This window comes from Phodopus roborovskii, unplaced genomic scaffold (genome assembly GCF_943737965.1).
Source record: "Phodopus roborovskii unplaced genomic scaffold, PHOROB, whole genome shotgun sequence".
NCBI classification, from domain to species: domain Eukaryota; kingdom Metazoa; phylum Chordata; class Mammalia; order Rodentia; family Cricetidae; genus Phodopus; species Phodopus roborovskii.
In genome coordinates this window covers 31,361,745-31,382,281 of record NW_026126540.1, presented here as the reverse complement: position 1 = coordinate 31,382,281, position 20,537 = coordinate 31,361,745, and the positions used below count along the sequence as shown (strand labels likewise).

The window sequence follows — 20,537 nt, the reverse complement described above, 5'->3', positions numbered from 1 at the left end:
TGGATTCAGTGACTGATAACTATTCTTTTGACCTAAAATTATTATTAAGATGAAATCCTATTAAGACTCAAGTTAGACTAATCAGTTAGTGTTCACTGTATAAGCAGAAAAGTATTAATAGCCAGATTGATGTCTGTGTCTGAAGAAAAAGAATGGGTTTATGTTGATGGTCATGGGCTGCATCATTGTGTAGCATGCTTTGGAGCCTGTGGAACCTGATGACAGATTGGCTTTGGCATATGTGCTTGAGGCTCAGTAGGTTTCTCAGTGCTTATCTTTGAATCTCTCTTGAACCTTTGTCATGTGGCTTATGCATTACTTGTATTGATACAGAGTTAGGCTTCTCTATTAACATGTCTGAAAAGGAGGGTGCATTCTTATGGGATGGGGAGTCCTATGGTACAGTTTGTACTCTGATTCTTAATCAGTATCCTAGAAAGTGTCTTAGTTGGCCTACCATGATATTATACAGAAACTTCTTTGTTACTTTGTGTGAGTGCTATTCTGTATAGATAGAGTGCATTCATTTGCTACTGAGAATCATCTTAGACTGAATTGTGAATAACTCCCTTATAATAGTTGGCACCATGTTATCTCCTGGCCACCTCCAAGTTTGAGGGGTCCTTCTGTCATGGCCTTGAAGGTGAAGCATTTATTTTAGAAGTCTTCATTTTCTTCAGGTGCTTTCACTAAGTTGTGCAGAATTTCATTTGTGTTATTTTACTGTTTTCTTTATTAATTGTTGATTGTCCTCTAGTCATTTACTAAAACTATTCTTGCTCTATATTGTACATCAGTAGCAATTTACCTAACTTTGTAAGTTTTTTTTTTTTTTTTTTTTTTTTTTTTTTATTTCCTACATTGTGTGAGATTTCCCTTTAGAGCTGTTTCATAGCTAATTTTTAAATTTTGGTATAGGCTGTCAATCTTAGCAAGGAAATAATGACCAAGCTCATCAGTGTAAACATGATATTGCCATAGAAGAATCCATGAAGACTAGGAGTTTAGAAAGGCAGGACCACAGGTAGAGGAAAGTGTTTGCTAAGTACTGGCTGGCCATTCCCTTCCTTGCTGCACTTACTTACAATAGAGTGTTAATTCCTCTGCCTGCAACAGAGACTGTTTTTAAGTCCTCTTTATCTGTTTTGTTCTTTCTTTTATTGCTTGTTTAGTTTTTGCTGTGATGGTTTTCTCTGCAGTCAAGTAGAAGCTGTGATAGCATCTTGTTCACTCATCTTGAAGGGGGTTGCTTTTGTAGCTTAAATATTTGCCTTTGGAAAGTATTTTTTATTTTGTTTTCTCTTTTTCTTCTTTGTTATTAGGTATAGACACCAGAAATTGATAGGGACTTTTACTCTTTTTTTTCTTTTAATGAATTATTTTATTATTTTTCTTTATTATTAGACTAATTTTATTGCTAAAATTCTCTAAAGGTTTTAATATTTTGGCAACAATCCAATTATGTATTATTTTTTCTAGTGCTTTTTTTTCTAAAACACTAAAATGTAAGGAGTTCAAGTTTTTAGTTTTGAAATTAATTATAAAATTATGTAAATTGTCAGTTCACACATGTTGCTTTCAAATGTACTTGTGGCTGAGCAATTCTAGCATTTACCTAATAAAGTAAAATGTTGGGAGCTATTGCATGACAATATTATTAACAGCTAGATGTTCTACCACATGAATTTTTGTTTGGGTTTGAGGGTGAATTTGGCAAGTTACTTACTTTAAAGACAATTGTCACTTATAGCTCTTTGTATCTCTGCACTGGGGTAGCAACTTGGAACTTGTTTGCCTTTGAATCCTTCTTGAGCCTCTCTTACCTGCCTGTTGAGCTAAGCTTTCCATGGTAAATCTGAATAAAATCCAAAATCTCTGGACTTAATATCTTTTATTTTATTTAGAAAGATATTTAATCACAACCTTACATATGCCGGTATTATGAAAGAAAGAATTATGATGCCATGAGACTGTGTTAGAGAAACTTCCTAATCCAGGAGTTACTTGAAATTGTAATTGATCTATGGCTTGAAGGTAAAGAAAGAGTTTAAGAGTGTTTTAAATAAAGAGGAAATACCATGAACAAGAAGTTATTAGTGGAAAGAGGTTTAGGGGACTGCAGGGAGTGTGGCTGAGCACAAAGGATGCTTGTGCAAGATGAAGCTGTAGAGATGGAAAGAGGTACATTTATGTAGCTTTTTTTTTTTTTTTTTTTTTTTTTTTTTTTTGCTACTATAGTAGGATTCCTCAGAATAAGGAGGGAATAAATTTCAAATGAGGGTGACGTAGTTTGTCTGATGTCAGAAAGTTTTGGTTCTGCCATATAGCGGAGAAGAGCTTCCAGTGGAACCACAGTGAATATGTGAAGACTATTGGGAGGCTATTACAGGTACAATGGTAGCCTGGATCACAGATAGAAACACTGGAGAAAGCAGACAGTGTTCAGAAATATTTAGGGGGTAAAATGAGAGCAGTTTCTATTGAGTTTCATTGAGATGACAAGAGAAGTTGCTATTTATTAAGATGAAGAATGAAAAGAAAGTGAATTTTAGGGATGGAACCCACTATTCTAGTATGGATTTTTCAGTAGAGGCTTTGGTTAAACCATTACAAACACTATTTGGGGACTTGGATTAGAAATAAGAATTTTCCTTTTGCTAAGTGAAGAATATTAATTACATTGTATCTTTGAGTTCATATTGTTAGTATTTAGGCATCTTTACTGGCCTGTCCTTGGGGTTCTAACAGGATATATCCTCAACTGTAGCCACTAAGAGTACCTTCTGTGCATATTCACTATGTTCCCAATAAATTGAGCCCCTCTCTCTGTTACCCGCTCTTTCTCCCCCCTTTTTCCTTTCTTTCCTCCTGCTACTCCTGTCTCCAGAGGCCTGTCTCCTCTGTTCCCTTCCCCCTTTTTATGATCCCTTTCCCTAATAAAAACCCCTCTGCTTGAACCCTGTGGCATGGTGTTTTTCTCTCCAGTGCCTCTTTCCTTAAGTTACAGCACGTATCACATGTGTTTTATAAAAGTTAATCACATTTCTGAAAGAAATTTTAATTTTTGTAGATCTTCTAAAGTTGTTGGTCTATGAAAGGGAACTTTGATTCATAAATTTTATTCTCTTCCTTGTATACTGTGGCTCAGGCCTTGAAGGAGTTTTACCTGGAGGCTTGCTCACCTGCTACTCTGTGAGAGGCTGTGTGGGGTTCCTCCTCATAGGGTTTCTTTGTGTAGCCCTCTCAGCCCTGGAACTTGCTTTGTAGACCAGGCTGGCCTCGAACTCTGCTGGGATTAAAGGTATGCACCACCAGGCTGAGATGCCATGTAGTTAGAGAAAAAACTAATGAGGCCATAGTGAAGTAGTTGAACTGGAGTAAGCTGTAGTTGTAGGGTATCCTGGGAGTTTGAAGTTCCACTTTGGGAAGCTTCTTTGTCAAGCATTTTTTGGGCCACCTAGAAACAAACACCGATCCTATGCATATAGTGTGACCTAATGTTCACTTCTTCAGGGACCTACTTGGACTAAGAGCTACAGGAAGAATTGAGGAATTATAATCTTTAATGGTGGCCTCAGAAATAGGTTGGTGCAACTATGAGTGTTATTGTAGGCACATGGACAAAGGAAGTGTTGACACTGGACTAGAGGGGAGAGAGAAAACATAGTTTCCCACCAGTTTTGTCTTATGGCTTGGTGCCTTCTACATTTTTTGTAAGTTTTCCAACAAGTTTCTATTATTATCCTATTTTGGGAAGCTGAAAGGTGTAAGAGTACAGGTCTTGATCCCAAAGGACAATGACAGTATATTAATTAGCTATGTATATGGTTGTGTGTGGAGAGTGGGTGGAATGAGAAAGGGAGAGCAGCTTGGAAGAGAATGAAGGAACCCAATTTAGGGCTTGCTGGACTTTCAGCCTGGGGTCCTCTCATGCATTCTTATAGTAATTGTGTTTGGCAGAGGCCTTCTGTCATATGAGAAAGGAGGTTCAGAGAGGTGATGTGAAGTATGTTTAATTTACCCACTTAGTGAAGATTATGCAGGCATTGCAGAGAGATGTCCTAGGTTAGTGTATTTTGTCTTGCTGTGGTGAATAAAGTGACTATGACTAAGTAATCTTGGGAAATACTGTGTTAGATATTTCTGTAAAATGGTCATGTTTCATTGAGCAGTTTTGAAAAGACAGGTGAGATATATTGTGGCTTGTATCCCTTGCCATCTACTTCAGGGCCGACTCTAGGGCTGTTTGCAGGGGTTCAAAGGTGGGTGAAGATGCTGTGCAGTTATGCCTGTGAGCCTTTGCAAACTTGGTGGGCTTTTGAATGTTACTCAGCAGTTAGGTGAGGCAGTGAGGTTCTGGACTAGAAGCTGTTTCTTTACTTAGTGGTTACATAGTGTGCCCAACTGGTTTGGCCACCCATTCTTTACAAGCCCACTAGAATCCACTTTAATAATGAAAGCAGAAAAAGGGTATTTGTTCAGTGTAGCCACATTATGATGGATGGACGTGAGGGGGTTGTCACTGGATCTTTGTTCTTTATTAATTAGCTCCTTTAATTGAATTATTGAGAACAGGTGGCTTGTTGGAGCATGGGACGTTAGTCCCTAGCTTCCTTCTGGAGACTCCACTACTTGTCACAGAGACCGAACTTCCCTTGAAAGGACTAGTTCTCCTGTTTGACTGTACTCTTCCTTGGGGAGTATTGAGCCCTCCACTGTTCTGAACCTGTGCTTGCATAGAGTAAGTCAGGGAGACTTAGCTGAAAGAGTCAGAGCACCCAACTGTCAGAAACTCCACAGAATCTGAAAACTGGGGCAGGCAGTTGAGGTCTCCAGTGGAATCTCCCTTTCTTTTCTCTCTTGATTCATGCTGGCAATTTGTCCTCATGCTGAGATTGTCTCATGGTTGACTCATAAAGCTGTAACAGCTACATTTGAAGAGAAGCATAAATAGTTGTGTCAGTTTGGACTTAGTAGTCAAAAGGCTATTTTCTCAGCTGGCTTTGTCCATTTCTTAATGCACAGAGAAAAATATTTCCCAGTAGACCTCTTTTTTTCTTATTTATTAAAGTATGTGATTACACGTAGCTGTGGACAGGTGAGGAAGATCTGGTTGGCATAGATGGATTATGGTATGTTCTATTGGGCAGGCACAATATTCTATTTTTGGTAAACTAGCTTTGAATTTTTTTGTATGTGCTCAAGTGTGTGTGTGTGTGTGTGTGTGTGTGTGTGTGTGTGTTTAACCATCTATTGAAGGACATCTGGATTTTCTAGTTTGTGTCTATTATGAATAAAGCTTGTATAAATGTTTATATAGACTTTTCTTTGAATTTAAAAATTATGGTAAAATATAATTTATTATGACCTTCTTGAAGTACAATGACATTAGGTGCGTTCATATTGTTGTATAGCCATCAGTTGTGATATTTTGTTTATGATCTAACAAATAAATCTTACCTGAAGATCAGGGTACAAAGCTAGCCACACTAGTTAGCCATAGAAACCAGACAGTAGTGGTGCTACCTTTAATTCCAGCACTTGGGAGACAGAAACAGACTAGTCTCTGTTAGTTCAAGGCTACTCTGAGCTACATGAAATTGATCCAGTCTAAAAGAGAAACGAGCACACCCAAAGGTGATTCCAACACTTGGGATTCCACACCTTTAATCCCAGCACTAGAGAGAAATATAAGGCAGGAGACAGTTCAGTGCAGTATGACGTTTGATGGGGAGCAGTGTAGTCTGCAGATGAAATCTAGTGACAGGCTCACCATGACACAGGTTGAATAGCCCTTCTGAAAAGCCGGCAGGCATGGCACGCAAAAGGTTTCAGATTTCAGAGCATTTAGGAGTAAGGGTTTTTACATTAGGGAAACACAACCAGAATTTTCAAAACCTTATGATAAACTGAAATCTGAAACACTTGTGGTCTCAATTATTTAGATAAGAAACAATATATTCACCACTAACTAAAGTAGAACTTGTATTTAAAGAAAGGCTGAAGAGAGTTTTATTATTCATCAGTTGGGAATCATTGTGGTATTTAATCTTGGCATTTGCAAAGCAGCTTCAGCAGCATATGCTGCACTAAATAAATGAAAGTTTCCTACCTCTAATTTCCCATCTTTTTTCTTGGTGTTTGTCCCCTCTCTGCTATTTAAACCCACTGATTTACTTTCTCTTTCCCCCTGGCCTTCTTGACCCCTTCTTTGCCCTCTTATGGATTTCCTCAAGTTACTGGTTGTAGTTTTAGAACTTTTTTCTAGCCTTCTTCTTTCCATATTAAATATGTGCCCAGCATCCAGAATACATTTTCCTTTTTATACAACCTTATTTTTATCTCACTAGTCTTATCTTTTAATGGGGGGGGGCTAGAAAACAAGCATTAGAATTTAGAGGAAGAACTTTAAGCTTTGGTGTACTACTCTTTCTTACCAGTTTTTTAAAATTTAAATTTATTATTTATTTTTAATTCACAGGGAAGAAGAAGAGCGTCTGAGAAATAAGATTCGAGCTGATCATGAGAAGGCTCTGGAAGAAGCAAAAGAAAAATTAAGGAAGTCAAGAGAAGAAATCCGTGCTGAAATTCAAACAGAGAAAAGTAAAGTAGCTCAAGCAATGAAGATAAAAGAGACCAGGGTACTGCCACCCGTCCCTGTCCCACAGCGTGTAGGGGTCAGTGGTGGAGACCCAGAAGACAATGAGATCAGGAAGAAAAGAGAAAAAATTAAAGAGGTAATAAGCTGAGGTTGGTGATATGGAGTGGTTGCAGATACTTGTCTGACTGGATATTGTGTGGTGTTAAACATTTATTATGTTTGTTCTTTAATGTAGTTTTAATTCAGCTTCCAGGTTGTAGCAAGGATTGGAGTTCTGTCTTCTTTCTCCTCCTCCTACTCTTTTTTTGATAATGAAAGTTTTTGAAAAAGCACTTGATTCAAGTTACTTTAGATGGTTACTTTATCTTCACCATGCTAGAGGTCTTTTGAAACACAGGACTTTATAATAGAGTCTGTGTATAAGTTTATTGAGTAAGCAATTTAAAATAGTCAGTTTGAAGGAGGTGCACTAGATGCTATGCAGATACTGTCATAGACAAGGTTTTAAACAATTCATGCTGTATGAGCCATGTTTTAAGGAACTGTATTGCTGCTATTAGGACCATGCTCCTTCCAAAGATTCTTAATGGATTGAAGGAGAGAAAAAGGTAAATTTCAAAGTACTTTAAATTTATTTAGCCTCAAAAGTCTTTCAAGTTGTAGTTCTAGGAATTCCTGATTAAGGGAATAGCAGCTCTAGTGAATATGAATTTAACTGTATTAACTGGGGCTTCTGGTAATTTTGAGTATAGTTTACAGTTGTACTGCTTGAGAAGAAGCTTCATGAGGTGTAACAGCATCAACAAGAATAAATTTAATTTATACAGTCAGGTATCTCTGTATATATTCTGATAATGGATATATATTTTTAAAATTTGGTCTGGCAGTTTTCCTCACTGCCATGACACATTTGATAGGAGTTGCAAAAAGGAAGAAGGGAAGGAATGAGGGTGGGTAGGTTTATTTTGACTCACAGTTTGAGGGGAGGTGAGATGGCTAGTCATGCTGTATCTGCAGTCAGGAAGCAAGAGAATGGTGAATCCTGTACTCAGTTGGCTTCCTCCCTTTCTCCCCCTTTCCCTTAGTTTGAACCAAGTGGAAGGGATGGTGTCACTCACTTTCAGTGTGGGTCTTTCTTCCTCATTGAAGCCTTCCTGGAAACACCCTCACAGATGTAGCCAGAGTTGTTGCTAAGTGGTTCCTTATCCTTTGAACGAGGGCGTTTGGCATGGCTGATTCTAAGTCTGAAATATGCATTTGTCTCTGTCTCTTTCCTCTTGTTTCTTAGTTTTTCATTATTGGGAGAGTTAGCCATTACCAGTTTTAGGATTAAATTATATTATGTAAACCTTGAGATCATATAATGCGATGATCTCCTTTCTCTTAATGTTTATACTAATATGAATACAAAGGACTTGATTGCCCTACTTAATCTATGTACTCATCTAGTCATTGTGACTAGAGCAAGCATTGGCAAATGACAAACTGTGGGCTAAATTTCTTTCATTTGCCTGGTTTTGAAAAATCAATTTTAGTTAGAATACAGACATGGCCATTTGGTTACATATTATCTAGGATTGCGTTGTCCTTCTGCAATAGTTTAAATCTTTTGGTCTCTGGACTAAAGGTAAGAGATTGTGTAGTTAGGCTAAATTAGTTGGTGGTAGAAGCAAAGTCCCTTGATTGACAACCTAGTCATTATCACAGTGAAGAAAGAGGAGCTGTTTCCCATAGCATTAGCAGTTTATAAAAGGAAAGAATGCCAAATAGCTACCTTTCTTTCCCCAAATAACTTTTTGATTACATCTCATTTTTTTGTTGTATAGACTGAATTAAATGTAAGTGTTTTAGTTAGGGTTTCTATTGCTGCTACAGAATACCATAACCAAAAATGCAAGGGGAGGGAAGGGTTTATTTGGCTTAAACTTCCATGTTGCTTTTCATCATTGAAGGAAGTCATGATAGAAACTCAAACAGGCCAGGAACCTGAAGGCAGGACCTGATGCAGAGGCCATCGAGGGGTGCTGCTTACTGCCTTGCTAAGTCTGCTTTCTTATAGAACACAGGATCACCAGCTCAGGGATGGCACCACCGACTATCTTCCATCAATTGCTAATTAAGAAAATGCCCTACATGTGGGGAGCTATTTTCTCACTTGAGGTTCTTTCCTTTCAGATAACTCTAGCTTGTGTCAGGTTTACAAAAGACTAGCCAGCACTGTAGGTATCCGAAACAAGTGTTAATTGAATAATTTGCTAATGTAGGAAACATAGCAGAATGGGTAAAGATATAATAACCCAACTCTAAATTATATGAAGTAAAATAGTCTTTGGATAGCTTCAAGTGGTGCATTGTAATTTTTCTTTTCTCAGATGATGAAGCATGCCTGGGATAATTACAGAACGTATGGATGGGGACATAATGAGCTCAGACCTATTGCAAGGAAAGGGCACTCCACTAACATATTTGGTAAGGTAACTTTTTTGAATTACTGTGTTTTTCTTTAGTTTTGAAAACAAGATCTAACTTTTTTTTTTTAAATACTCTCCAAGATCTCTAGTCTATGCAGTTATAATTTGAACTTTTTGTTTTAGTGTGCCAAGATTGAGTTCTAGTTGCACTGGAATACATAGCTTTGTGTTAGATAATCTATTTATTTAGGCACTTAATAAGTTTGAGGATTTCAAAGCTTTTTTTTCTGCCTTTTTGTTTGTTTAATGTCTTGATAGGTAGGTAGCTATTTGTAGGGTTCTTTTCTTCTTTTTTTTCCTTTCAAGATAGTAAGTACCATTTGTGATACTTAAAGGAAAAGGAGCAGTTTAGAGATTCCAATGTGCTATTAGAAGTTTAATATGCAGCACACCAAAGGTGATTTGATTGGTAATTGAGTGGATGATACTGTACTGAGTGGATGATGCTGTGCATTGATGGTGTGTGTGTGTGTGTGTGTGTGTGTGTGTGTGTGTGTGTGTGTGTGTGTGTGCGCATGTGGGTGTGTGTGTGTGCGCGTGTGTTGAGGAAGGGGTGTAAATAGGTCTGAGCTGTATTCTTGAGCTTGTTCCTTTTTCCTTTTCAGCTCAGTTCACTTGTTAAATGTAACTTCCCCAATTAATTTTGACTAGTATGTTTCATTAAACCCAGGGTTAATTTTGGGAATTGTCAGAGCTGTTCCTTGGGTCATCACTCTTTCTTGTTCTGACTGTTGATGTGTTGGCTATCTTGGTAATATCTATAGTGTATAGTGAACACACTTACATGTTGAAGTTGCATCACTATTCACAGGCGGTGCAGTTATCTTTATTATTTCCTTCCTTCCTTTTTTTTTTTTTTGGTCATAAAAATGTTTTAAAAGTTGTCTTGGGTTTGAAAGTTGTGGGAAGAAAAGATTTCCTTTGGGTGGCTAGTCAGTAGCTACCAGCTTTTTCATAATATACTTTATTTAGCTGATATCATTTAATGAAATAGGGTATATTTCCTCTGCAAATGTGTTACAGATGAAGAGTTCTTGTTGCTTTGTAGATGTCACAAATGACAGTTCACTAAAAGAGATTGTATATTTATTTAATGGTCAGTTAAATTAGGCCATCTTCTGGTGACTATCCTTATATATTTAGCACAGTGATAAACAATGAGCCTTACGGATTTGAAAATAAACATATATTGAAAATAAGAAGTGGATGTGAATTTTCTACATTAAATTAAGTGTGTGTGTGTGTGTGTGTGTGTGTGTGTGTGTATGTATGTATGTATGTATGTACATATGTACACGCATGAGCTGTGGAACTGTGTGGAGAAACACATCTATCCCCTGGGTGGAGGTCATTTTTCTTCTTCCACCGTAGAGTTCCAGGACTCAAACTCAGGTTGCCATGTGTGTTTAGCAAGTGCCTTTACTGCTGAGTCTTGTCCCCAGCCCTACTTTTCACATTTTGCCTGTTGTATTGTGCAGTTCATCTCATGTCTTATCATGTACCAAATAGACACTAGTTCTAATCCTGCTTTTAAAATATTTTTTATTTTAAATTAAAATTAATTATAATATTTTCCCCCTTTCCTCCCTTCAACCTAACAAAAAAAAAAAAAAAAAAAAAACAAAAAACATATTTTAGCTCATGGAGAACATGCCCTATAAGAAGAAAGTTGTATTAAAATGGTAGATAAGAGCCCAAGTGTAGTCTGTGATTTTCAGTAGTCAAAATTAGGTGTTGATAGAGGTAATTTATTTATTTATTTTTTTATTTTCCAGACAAACAGTTTGCTAAGGAAGATTAGATCATTTACTATTCTTTGTCTAATATTCATATACAGAAAGTTTATGGAAGGTTTTTTTGAAGTCCAAAAATTGTTTCTTGTTTCTTGCTCTAATCTTTTTGTGTATCTCATTCTTGATAATAAGTATGATTTGATGATTTGTTTTTTTTAAAGTTTTTACTTTTTAAAAAATACAAAATGTTGAAGAGGGGTAGGGTAGTTCAGTGTCTCACCTGTCACTCCAAATTTTTTATGACTTTGTAGAAAACAAAACCCAAAACAGTTTTCTTAAATCCATTCTTGGTTACTGTAGATCATGTGGACATGTATTGCACCTTTACTCACAGTCTTGCAGGTTGCAGGAAGTTAATATAAAGCTTATCTTTATTTCTTTTAACTTTACCTGTAAATGGTCCTTTTATATGATAACTGAAATCAGTATTCTCCTGGCTTCACTCTAGTTAGTCCTTGCCACCAGAATACTCTGCAGATAACAGAAAACCCATTTCAAATGACTTCAACAAAAATAGCATTCAGTGATCTCTGTAGGGTCCTCCTGGTAGAGACCTAACTCAGCTCAACCTTTTTCCTATCCCTTCTTTCCCTTTGTTTGCTGGTTTCTTAGCAGTATAGGTAGACTTCAACATTTGATGTTTCAAGTGTTTAGACTACTTACAGCATTTGTAGAACCAGAGAAGGGTTTGGGTTTTTTAGAAATACGATTGAAAGAATCATTGTTTTTTGTGGTTGCTAACTGGTGGACAATAGTCATGTGTCTTCCCCTCTGTGGGCCTGCTGCTGTGGAGACCAGAAAGAGAAGACTGATGTTGAGGACATAGCTTAGCACTGATCCTAGTGATCCAGATGTGATTAAGAGAACAAATCTTTGGGTTTTCTAAAGTAAAGTTTTGGCTTGCTTATTGCTTGTCTATAACTTATCCTCTTGCTTCAGCTTCCCAAATTCTAGAATCACAGGTTTGTACAACCATGGTTGACCAGCATGGATGCTTTTTATTTGGATATTCTGGAGAATTGTGCAGTTATGTTAGAGAGAGGTCTTTTTGCACTTAAAAAGAGGAATTTTGATTCAGCAAAGACTGACATTGCAGTGCATTATTATTATCATTACTAATATTGTTGAGATACATCTGCCTCCACCTCCAAGTGCTGGAATTAAAGGCATATGCCGCCGTTACTACCCAGGTTGCTTTTGACTTTGTGTGTGTGTACAAATTTTTTTTTTCATTTTTGATTTAACTGGGACTTGATTTGCTAATGTTTAGTTATTTTTGTTTTCATATTCATGAGGAATATTTTATAATCCCTTTCCTTCTCCCCCCTCTCTTCCTCCCTCAGTTTAAGAACTCTTTATACTGAGCAACATCCCTGAAGTATAGTAGTTAGTATTTATTGCTACGCATATTTCCTGCTAACTGCTAGATTTAACTTATCCTGAGATTTTTTTTATGTCATATTTTCATTCAGTTAAAATATTCAGGAATATTTAATCAGGAATAATTAATTCAGGAATAAAATAATCTGGAATCCATATATTGATTTAAATATCTAAAATCTGATGTCAAGCCTCCCATGTAGCCTACCAATTGACCTGGCTATTTCTGCGACACTAGTGAGATCAGATGGTAGTTTTATTTTTCTTAGTGAATTCTTATTTTTTTTCAACAGTGGTATATGGTATATGGTATATGGTATATGGTATATGTTTGTTTTATTAACATTTGTATAGACTTGGAATTGTCAGCCTAAACACTAAAGTAGAATTTATTTTATGAAACTTGTAGAATGTGTGGCACTTTTATAGTGAGTGGCTCTTGGAATATTTGATCAAATGAATTATCAGAAAGGTCTCTGCCCTGCTAACCCAAAGTTTTGAAATTTATTGTGAATAAAGTAAGACTTTTAGTTTCTCTACTCATTGCATTTTTATTTCCTTTTTTTTTTTTTTTTTTTTTTTTTTTTTGTTGTTGTTTGTTTCTTTCCTCTGAAAATCTAGGTTAGGAATAGAATTACTATATGGTTGTTTTCATAGACCTATCTTTCAAATTAGTCATTTTGACACTTTTGTTTCTAACTTATTTCTGCCTTTAGCTTTTCTAGTATTACTTTGTTGTTCATGTTTGTTGGTTCCTTTTCTTTCTCAGTAATGTTGTAAAGTGAGCAGTGATGTTATTTTTTGACTATTATAATCTTTGATTTTTATAAAAAAAACCTATAAAATGAACTCATATGAAGGGGATGTTTTTGACAACATCTATTTCTTTCCTCCTAAATATAGGAAGCTCACAGATGGGTGCCACCATAGTGGATGCTTTGGATACCCTTTACATCATGGGACTTCATGATGAATTCATGGATGGACAAAGATGGATTGAAGACAACCTTGATTTCAGCGTGGTGTGTATACTTTGGCAATTCATCTAATCTCTAAATTATGAAAGGACAGTTTTAATGCTCTGGTCTGAATATTTTTATCCTCCCAAATTTATTTTGAAATCTAGTCACTAATGTGCTGGAACTAGGAAGGGTCAGTTCTTCAGGACAGAGCCATTGTGGATATAATTAGTTCCCTTATGATGTAGTTCTCAGAGAACTACTTTGCTCTGTGCATGAGAGGTCACATAAGTGCCATCATGAACCAGTTGAGAAGCTCTCACTAGTCACTGAATCTGTTGGTGCTGGACCCTGGACTTCCCAGATTCCAGGAAGGTGAGGAATACATTTCCATTAGTTGTCAGTTTGCATATGGTGTATGCTGCTTGATTACAGCGGGCCTCATGGTTGAAGGTATCAGTTGTGCTGTGAACATGTCCTCAGCGGTTTGCTGAACCCATGCCAGGTAATCATTCTTCTTTTAGGATTCTCAATTGTTCTGTTATTTTTGTGTACTCATCCTTTCTCACTATGTTTTCATACTTCTTGCAATTATCATTTAAGGCAGTGCCTTAGCTAGCTAAGGACATAATAGTAGGGGGAGAAGCAATTAACTAAAGTCTAACAAACTAACAAACTACTTTATTAATACTTAGTTTATAGCATTTATAATAAGAATAATAGACTACATCTGATTAGAGTCAGCAGTGGTGGAATATTGCTAACTATTGAAGAATCCCTTATTAATATGACATTTCTGAGAAGATAGCCAGAAAGCCTTTTACATGTGGCCATAAGTCTTATTGTTAATAGATAACATGGCTGAGGACAGAATTAGAGGTTTGAGATTATATTCTCTTGCCTTTTAAAAGTATATGCCTGTCATCTTTGCTTGTTATATTGTGTTGAAAACATCTGTCTTTCCCTCTTGCTTCCCCACTGCTCTCTAATTCTATTAGCAGTGAACTGTTCTTCAACTTTGCAAAACTGTCATTACTGTACTGATATGCCTCTTCCCTCTTCTGTCTCTCCATTTAGAACTTTTCTTACCTTCTCTCTCAAGTGAGCGAAGACAGGAATTTTACAAATAATTCTATAGCAATAGATGATGTACATATTACTTGTGAATATAATGTGGGATAAAAATTATTACTAATGCTGACTATTTTAAATTCAGTAGCCAGAAAAAAAGTTGGATAAGGTGATATTTTTGTTCAGAGACCTGTAAAAAGTGACAGAATGATTCACATAATAAGATGTGGGAAAACGGTTAAGAGAGTATTAAGTATAAAGTGACATCAGGCCTTAAGTTTGCCATTCTTGGAATAGCAAGCAGGCCATATGACCAAGTCAAACAAAAGAATCTTAAATTAGTGAGATGTCAGAAAAAAATGTGAGGGATTTGAACATGATAGATCTTAGTGGGCATTTTACTCAGAGAATAACTTAAGGCTGTTGAAAGAAGTGTTAACAGAATAGAGACTTAATTGCTACTGTAAGAGTTAAAATGCTTAGACTATATGGCACTGAATCTGATATTGAGTCTTGGACCATAAGGGTTGGGTATGGTTTTAGGATGCTACTTTTTATTTTAGTCTTAAGGGTCTTGGGTAAGGCAGAGATAGACTGAGCATTCTTATCTTTTCACTTATGACTGAAAGTGTAATTAAAACAAAATAAAAACCCTAATAGAGCCCCGTTAAACTTGGACAAGAGAGATGAGGGCATGTACAAAAGCATGAAATAAGTGTGAAGGCTATTGTTACAGTCTGAAGAGGCTCCTTTTCCTCTGTGTACTGAATGTCTACTGCATGTCCTATTGTTTGCTACATATTGGACAATTTGAATTAATATTAAGCACTGCTTTAAGGGATAGTGGTGGAATGAAGGATGCCACCAGACTATCATGGAGCACTAACATGGAGCTCCTCTGTTTCCTATTGGCCCAGTTATCCTGTGACTCTTGTCATCTCTCTATGGTTCCTAGCTGTCCTTCTGAGGGTTAAACTTTGCTGGTGGCAGGCATTCTGACCTCTAATGTGTAGGAGAGGATGTGCCTTAAGTCCACAAATTTCCAGGACTCTTTTGACCTTATTTGCAGTGTTGCAGCCAATGTGACCACCTGGGAGGCTGGATGTCTACAGAGCTGCATGTGGAGATGTGGAGGCCAGAACTTAATGTTAGATAAAGTCTTCCTTGATTGTTGATTGCTCTCTACCTTAAATATTGAGTCAAGGTCTCTCACTTGAACCCACAGTTTACCTGTTCCACCAATCTAGCTAGCCAGCTTGCTCTGGGGATTCCCTCTCTCCCATCTCTGCCTCCTATTCTTTGGGATTACATGGAGGACTGCCATACCTATTTGGCATTTATGGGAATACTAGGGCTCTGAACTGTAGTTCACATGCTTTCATGGCATTTGCTTTACCTGATGAGTTGTCTCGCCAGCCCTAGAAATTTCCCAATATCTAAGCCTAATGCTTGTAGCATATAGATTCTCTATCTATACCAGGCATCAGATCCTCTGGGCCTTGAGTTACAGACACTTCTGAGCTGCCATGTGGGTGCTGGGAATTGAACCAGGTCCTTTGGAAGAGCAGCCAGTGCTCTTAACTGCTAACTCTCTATCCTCTGTTTAGTTTTTTAAAGGGTTTTATCTATTGCTACTTATTATAAAAAACTTTCTGCCATATTTATATGTGTATGCATACTACAGTGTACAAATAAAGATTATTGGGCAGTTTATGAGAGTCTGTTCTCTCCTTCCACAATAATTCCCTGAAATTGTTTGTATATTACATATGCAAATATTTGTGGTGAATTTTCTCCAAATTGTTTGCCCTTTAGTTTTGTTTATGATCTTTTCTTGTAGCTACTTTGCATGTTAGGAAACGATAAATTCCTAGTTGATTTATTACAAAATTTTGAGTTTATTTTTATACATTATCTGCTTTCTTAAGTTTGCAAGTTGTCACATTTCTGCTTCTGTATTTTATTTTTTAAATTTCTAGCTATCTTTTTCATTTTAATATATGTGTGCTGTGAAGCTATGAACATCAATATTAGTTCCTGACATAGGAGCTGGTTTTCAGGAATATTAACCATACCTCTCTTGGGTTTTGGCATCTCTTATAACAATTATTAGGTTATTAGATACCAGCAAAAATGTTTAATATTCATGAGAAGAGATAGAAATAGTTGATGCTACAATAATTAAAATAAAAATAATGGAGTCATTAGAGAAGTTTTTTTTTTTTTTTTTTTTTTAAATGTACTTGAGATCTATTATTCAGGAAGTGGAGGCCTTCATAAGGAGCCAACAGTGGTCAATGGTAGTGAATACTGTCATAATTTCCCAGGATTGTGTAGGGTATAAAACGGTCCATTGGTTTTGTCAGTTAGGAAGCTGTGGTGATGGTAATAGAGGAACTGTGGTGAACAAATAGATGAGGTTGCATGACATGAGAAATGAAAATACAGAATATTAAAACATTCTGTCTGTGAGAAATAATTGAAATACTAAAAACACTTTGAAACTATAATGTATTTTGTGTGAGTGTTTTCACTTTGTCTCTACAGAATTCAGAGGTGTCTGTATTTGAAGTTAACATTCGATTTATTGGAGGCCTCCTCGCAGCATATTACCTGTCAGGAGAGGAGGTGAGTAGTCAAGTAATACCTTGTTTGTTTTCTTAAGAAGGGTTGGAGAAAGGATAGGCAGGACTAGCAGGCAGAGAGAATAAATAGGAGGAACAATCTAGGTGAAAAAAGAATAAAGTCAGGCAGTGGTGGCACATTCCTTTTAATCCAGGAACTTGGGAGGCAGAGGCTAGCAGATCTCTGTGAGTTCAAGGCCAGCCTGCTCTACAGAGTAAGTTCCAGGACAGTCAGGGCTACACAGAGAAACCCTACCTCAAAAAACCAATTAAAAGATGGGGGGGGGGGAATGAAATATTTTCCTAGCAGAAGAATATTGTTTTTTCTAACTTGCATATTACTAAACTAATATAAAGATTTTCTTTTAATACAAATATTAGAATCTACTTGGCTAGTTTTTACAAATTAAAGTTTTGGTTGGGTTTTATAAGCTTAGAGAGAGTTGGAAGATTAATAGTTTGGCTCTTTGGATTTATGAACACTTTGTTTTCATTTTAGAATTTTATTTAGGTTTTTGAAAAATATTTTGTATGAGTGTTATGTCCATATGTATTTCTGTATACCATGTACCTGCCTGGTGCCTGGGGAGGTCATAGAGGGCATCAGATACCCTGGACCTGGGTAAGCAGTAGTGAGCTACCAAGTAGGTGCTGGGAGTTGAACCCAGCTCTTCTGGAAGAACAGCCAGTTTTTTAACCGTTGAGCCACCTCTCTAGCCCTTATTTAGGATCTTAAAGGTTTTTTTTTTTTTTTTTTTTTTTTTTAAATGTGTTGGTATTTCCTTATAGAACATTTTTATTATACGGGACAGCTTTCAGGAGGCTGTTCTCTCCTTACACCAGGAGAGTTTTCTAGTTTCAGTAATTAATTCTGATAGCTCTAAATTGAATAGATTATTTGTTTGTTTTGAGACAGGGTTTCTCTATGTAGCTTTGGAGCCTGTCCTGGCACTCACTTTGTAGACCAGGCTGGCCTCGAACTCAAAGACATTTACCTGCCTCTGCCTTCTGAATATTGGGATTAAAGGAGTGCACCACCACCCAGCTGTAGGGATGTTCTTTGTGAAGAGTAATATTAATTAGTAAAAGGGTTGTCTTACTTTTCTCTGTAGAGAAGAGTTTTCTTTTTCTTTCCTTAATGCTTTGCCTAAGATGTCCATTATAAAATTTAATAGGAATTGTCAGAGTTGGGATCCTTGCCAGGCTCTTAGTCTTGGGGAAAGCATTTGGTTTTATACTATTAAACATAATGTTTGCTGTGTTATCATCATCATCATTTTTTATTAATATTTTGGTAGATACCTTTTATCAACTTGAAAATGTCTCTGAAATTCCTAGTTTGGTGGATTTTTTTTCCCCCATAAATGGATTTTTTTGAACATGTTTTTATTTATGTTTTACATTCCAATCCAAGTTCCCTCTCCCTCCTTTCTTCCCACTCCCTCTCCCCCTTCCATCTGCTTCTCGGAGAGGTAAGGCCTCCCCTAGGAAGTCTACTAAATCTGTTCCATCATCTCCTTGAGGCAGTACCAAGGCACTTCCCCACCTGCCACACCCCTGTGATAGGCTGAGCAAGGTAATCTCTCCATAAAGAATGGCTCCACTAAGTCAGTTTGTGCATTAGAGTTAGATCTTGGACCCACTGCCAGTGGCCTTATATATTGTCCTAGCTGCACCTATATTAAGGAAGTCTAGTTTGGTCTTATGCAGGTTCCCCATTTGTCAGACTGGAGTCAGTGATCTCTCATTAACTTGGTTCAGCTGATTCTGTGGGTTCCCCCATCACGGTCTTGACTTTGTTCATATTATCACTCTTCTCTCACTTTGATCATACTCCAGGAGCTTGGCCCAGTGGTTAGTTGTAGATTTCTGTATCTACTTCTGTTTCTGGAAGAGGTTTTAGCTTCTTTGGGGTTGTGGATTGGTAGGCTGGATATCTTTTGCTTTATGTCTGTTCTCCACTTATGAGTAAGTAGATGCTGTATTTGTCTTTCTGGGTCAGATTACCTCATTCAGGATAGTTTCTTCTAGTTCTATTTGTCTGCAAATTTTAGGGGATAATTGTTTCTTACTGCTGAGTAGTACTCCATTGTGTAAATATACATTTTCTTTATCCTCAGTTGAGGGGTATCTAGGTTGTTTCCAAGATATGGCTATTACAATTAATGCTATGAACATAATTGAGTAAATGTCCTTGTAGTGTGAGTGTGCCTCTTTTGGGTATATTCTCAAAAGTGATATTGCAGGGTCTTGAGGTAGGCTGATCCCTAATTTTCTGAGAAATTGCCATACTGATTTCCACAGCAGCTGTACAAGTTTGCACTCCCACCACCAATGGGGAGTTGTGTTCCCCTTTCTTCACATCCTCTCCAGCATAAGCTGTCATTGGTGTTTTTTATCTTAGCCATTCTGATTGGTGTAAGATGAAATCTCAGAGTTGTTTTGATTTGTATTTCCCTGATGACTAAGGATGTTGAGCATTTCCTTAAGTGTCTCCCCACCATTTGAGATTGTTCTGTTGAGAATTCTATGTTTAAATCTGTACCCCATTTTTAAATTGGATTATTTGGTCATTTGATTTCTAGTTTCTTGAGTTCTTTGTATATTTTAGAGATCAGCCCTCTGTCAGATATGGAACTGGTAAAGATCTTTTCCTATTGTGTCGGGAGCTGTTTTGTCTTGATTGTTTCTTTGCTTTACAGAAGCTTCTCAGCTTCAGGAGGTCCCATTTACTAACTGTTGCTCTCAGAGTCTCTGCTGCTGGTGTTCTATTTAGGAAGTAGTCTCCTGTGACTAGGCATTCAAGTGTATTTCCCATTTTCTCTTCTATGAGGTTCAGTGTGGATGGATTTATATTGAGGACTTTGATCCATTTGGACTTGAGTTTTGTGCATGGTGATAGATATAGATCTATTTGCATTCTTCTACATGTGGATAGCCAGTTATATCATCACCATTTATTGAAGATGCTTTCTTTTTTCATTTTATATTAGCTTTTTTTTTTGTCAAAAATTAGGTGTTCATAGATGTGTAGGTTGATATCGGGGTCTTCAATTTGATTCCATTGGTCCACCTATCTGTTTTTATGCCAATATCAACCTATTTTCATTACTATAGCTCTATAGTAGAGCTTGAAGTCAGGGATGGTGATGCCCCCCGATGATCCTTTATTGTACAGGGTTGTTTTGGCTATTCTGGGTTTTTTTTGTTCTTTCATATGAAGTTGAGTTTTGTTATCAAATTATTTTGGCATGCAATAAGGTGATTATGTTTATTTTTAAAATTACATCACTTATTGAGAGAGAGAGAGAGAGTATGAGCACACATTAAGCTTAGGGGATAGTTTGGAGGAGATCTGTTATTTTCTTCTACCCTGTAGGTCCTGGGAATTGAAGTCAGGTAATTACCCTGATGGCAAACACACTTATCCCCCATGTGTATATGTGGAGGATTGTGAACTAATGGGCATGTGAACTAATCCAAGAGAAAGAGGCTGTCTCATGTTCTGCATGAAAATCTGCGATGAACTTTCTCCAAAGGCAAGAGAAAGAAAAAATGGGAAACATAGTGGGATGTAGGGAGGGCACCCACAGCTGTGAGAGCTTTAAGGATCCTTTGTGAGTGTCATTTGGGAACTG

General features: G+C 36.9%; 1 protein-coding gene across 2 annotated transcripts in view; it reads left to right on the top strand.

The window, feature by feature from the left end:
• Positions 1-20,537, top strand: part of Man1a2 (mannosidase alpha class 1A member 2) — a 107,602-nt gene that overhangs the window by 19,303 nt on the left and 67,762 nt on the right. For both annotated transcript variants that reach the window (XM_051199212.1, XM_051199213.1), the window contains exons 2-5: positions 6,482-6,737; positions 8,974-9,070; positions 13,149-13,267; positions 16,823-16,903. In XM_051199212.1, the coding sequence (XP_051055169.1) occupies positions 6,482-6,737; positions 8,974-9,070; positions 13,149-13,267; positions 16,823-16,903 (553 nt within the window). The remainder of the gene's footprint in view (positions 1-6,481; positions 6,738-8,973; positions 9,071-13,148; positions 13,268-16,822; positions 16,904-20,537) is intronic.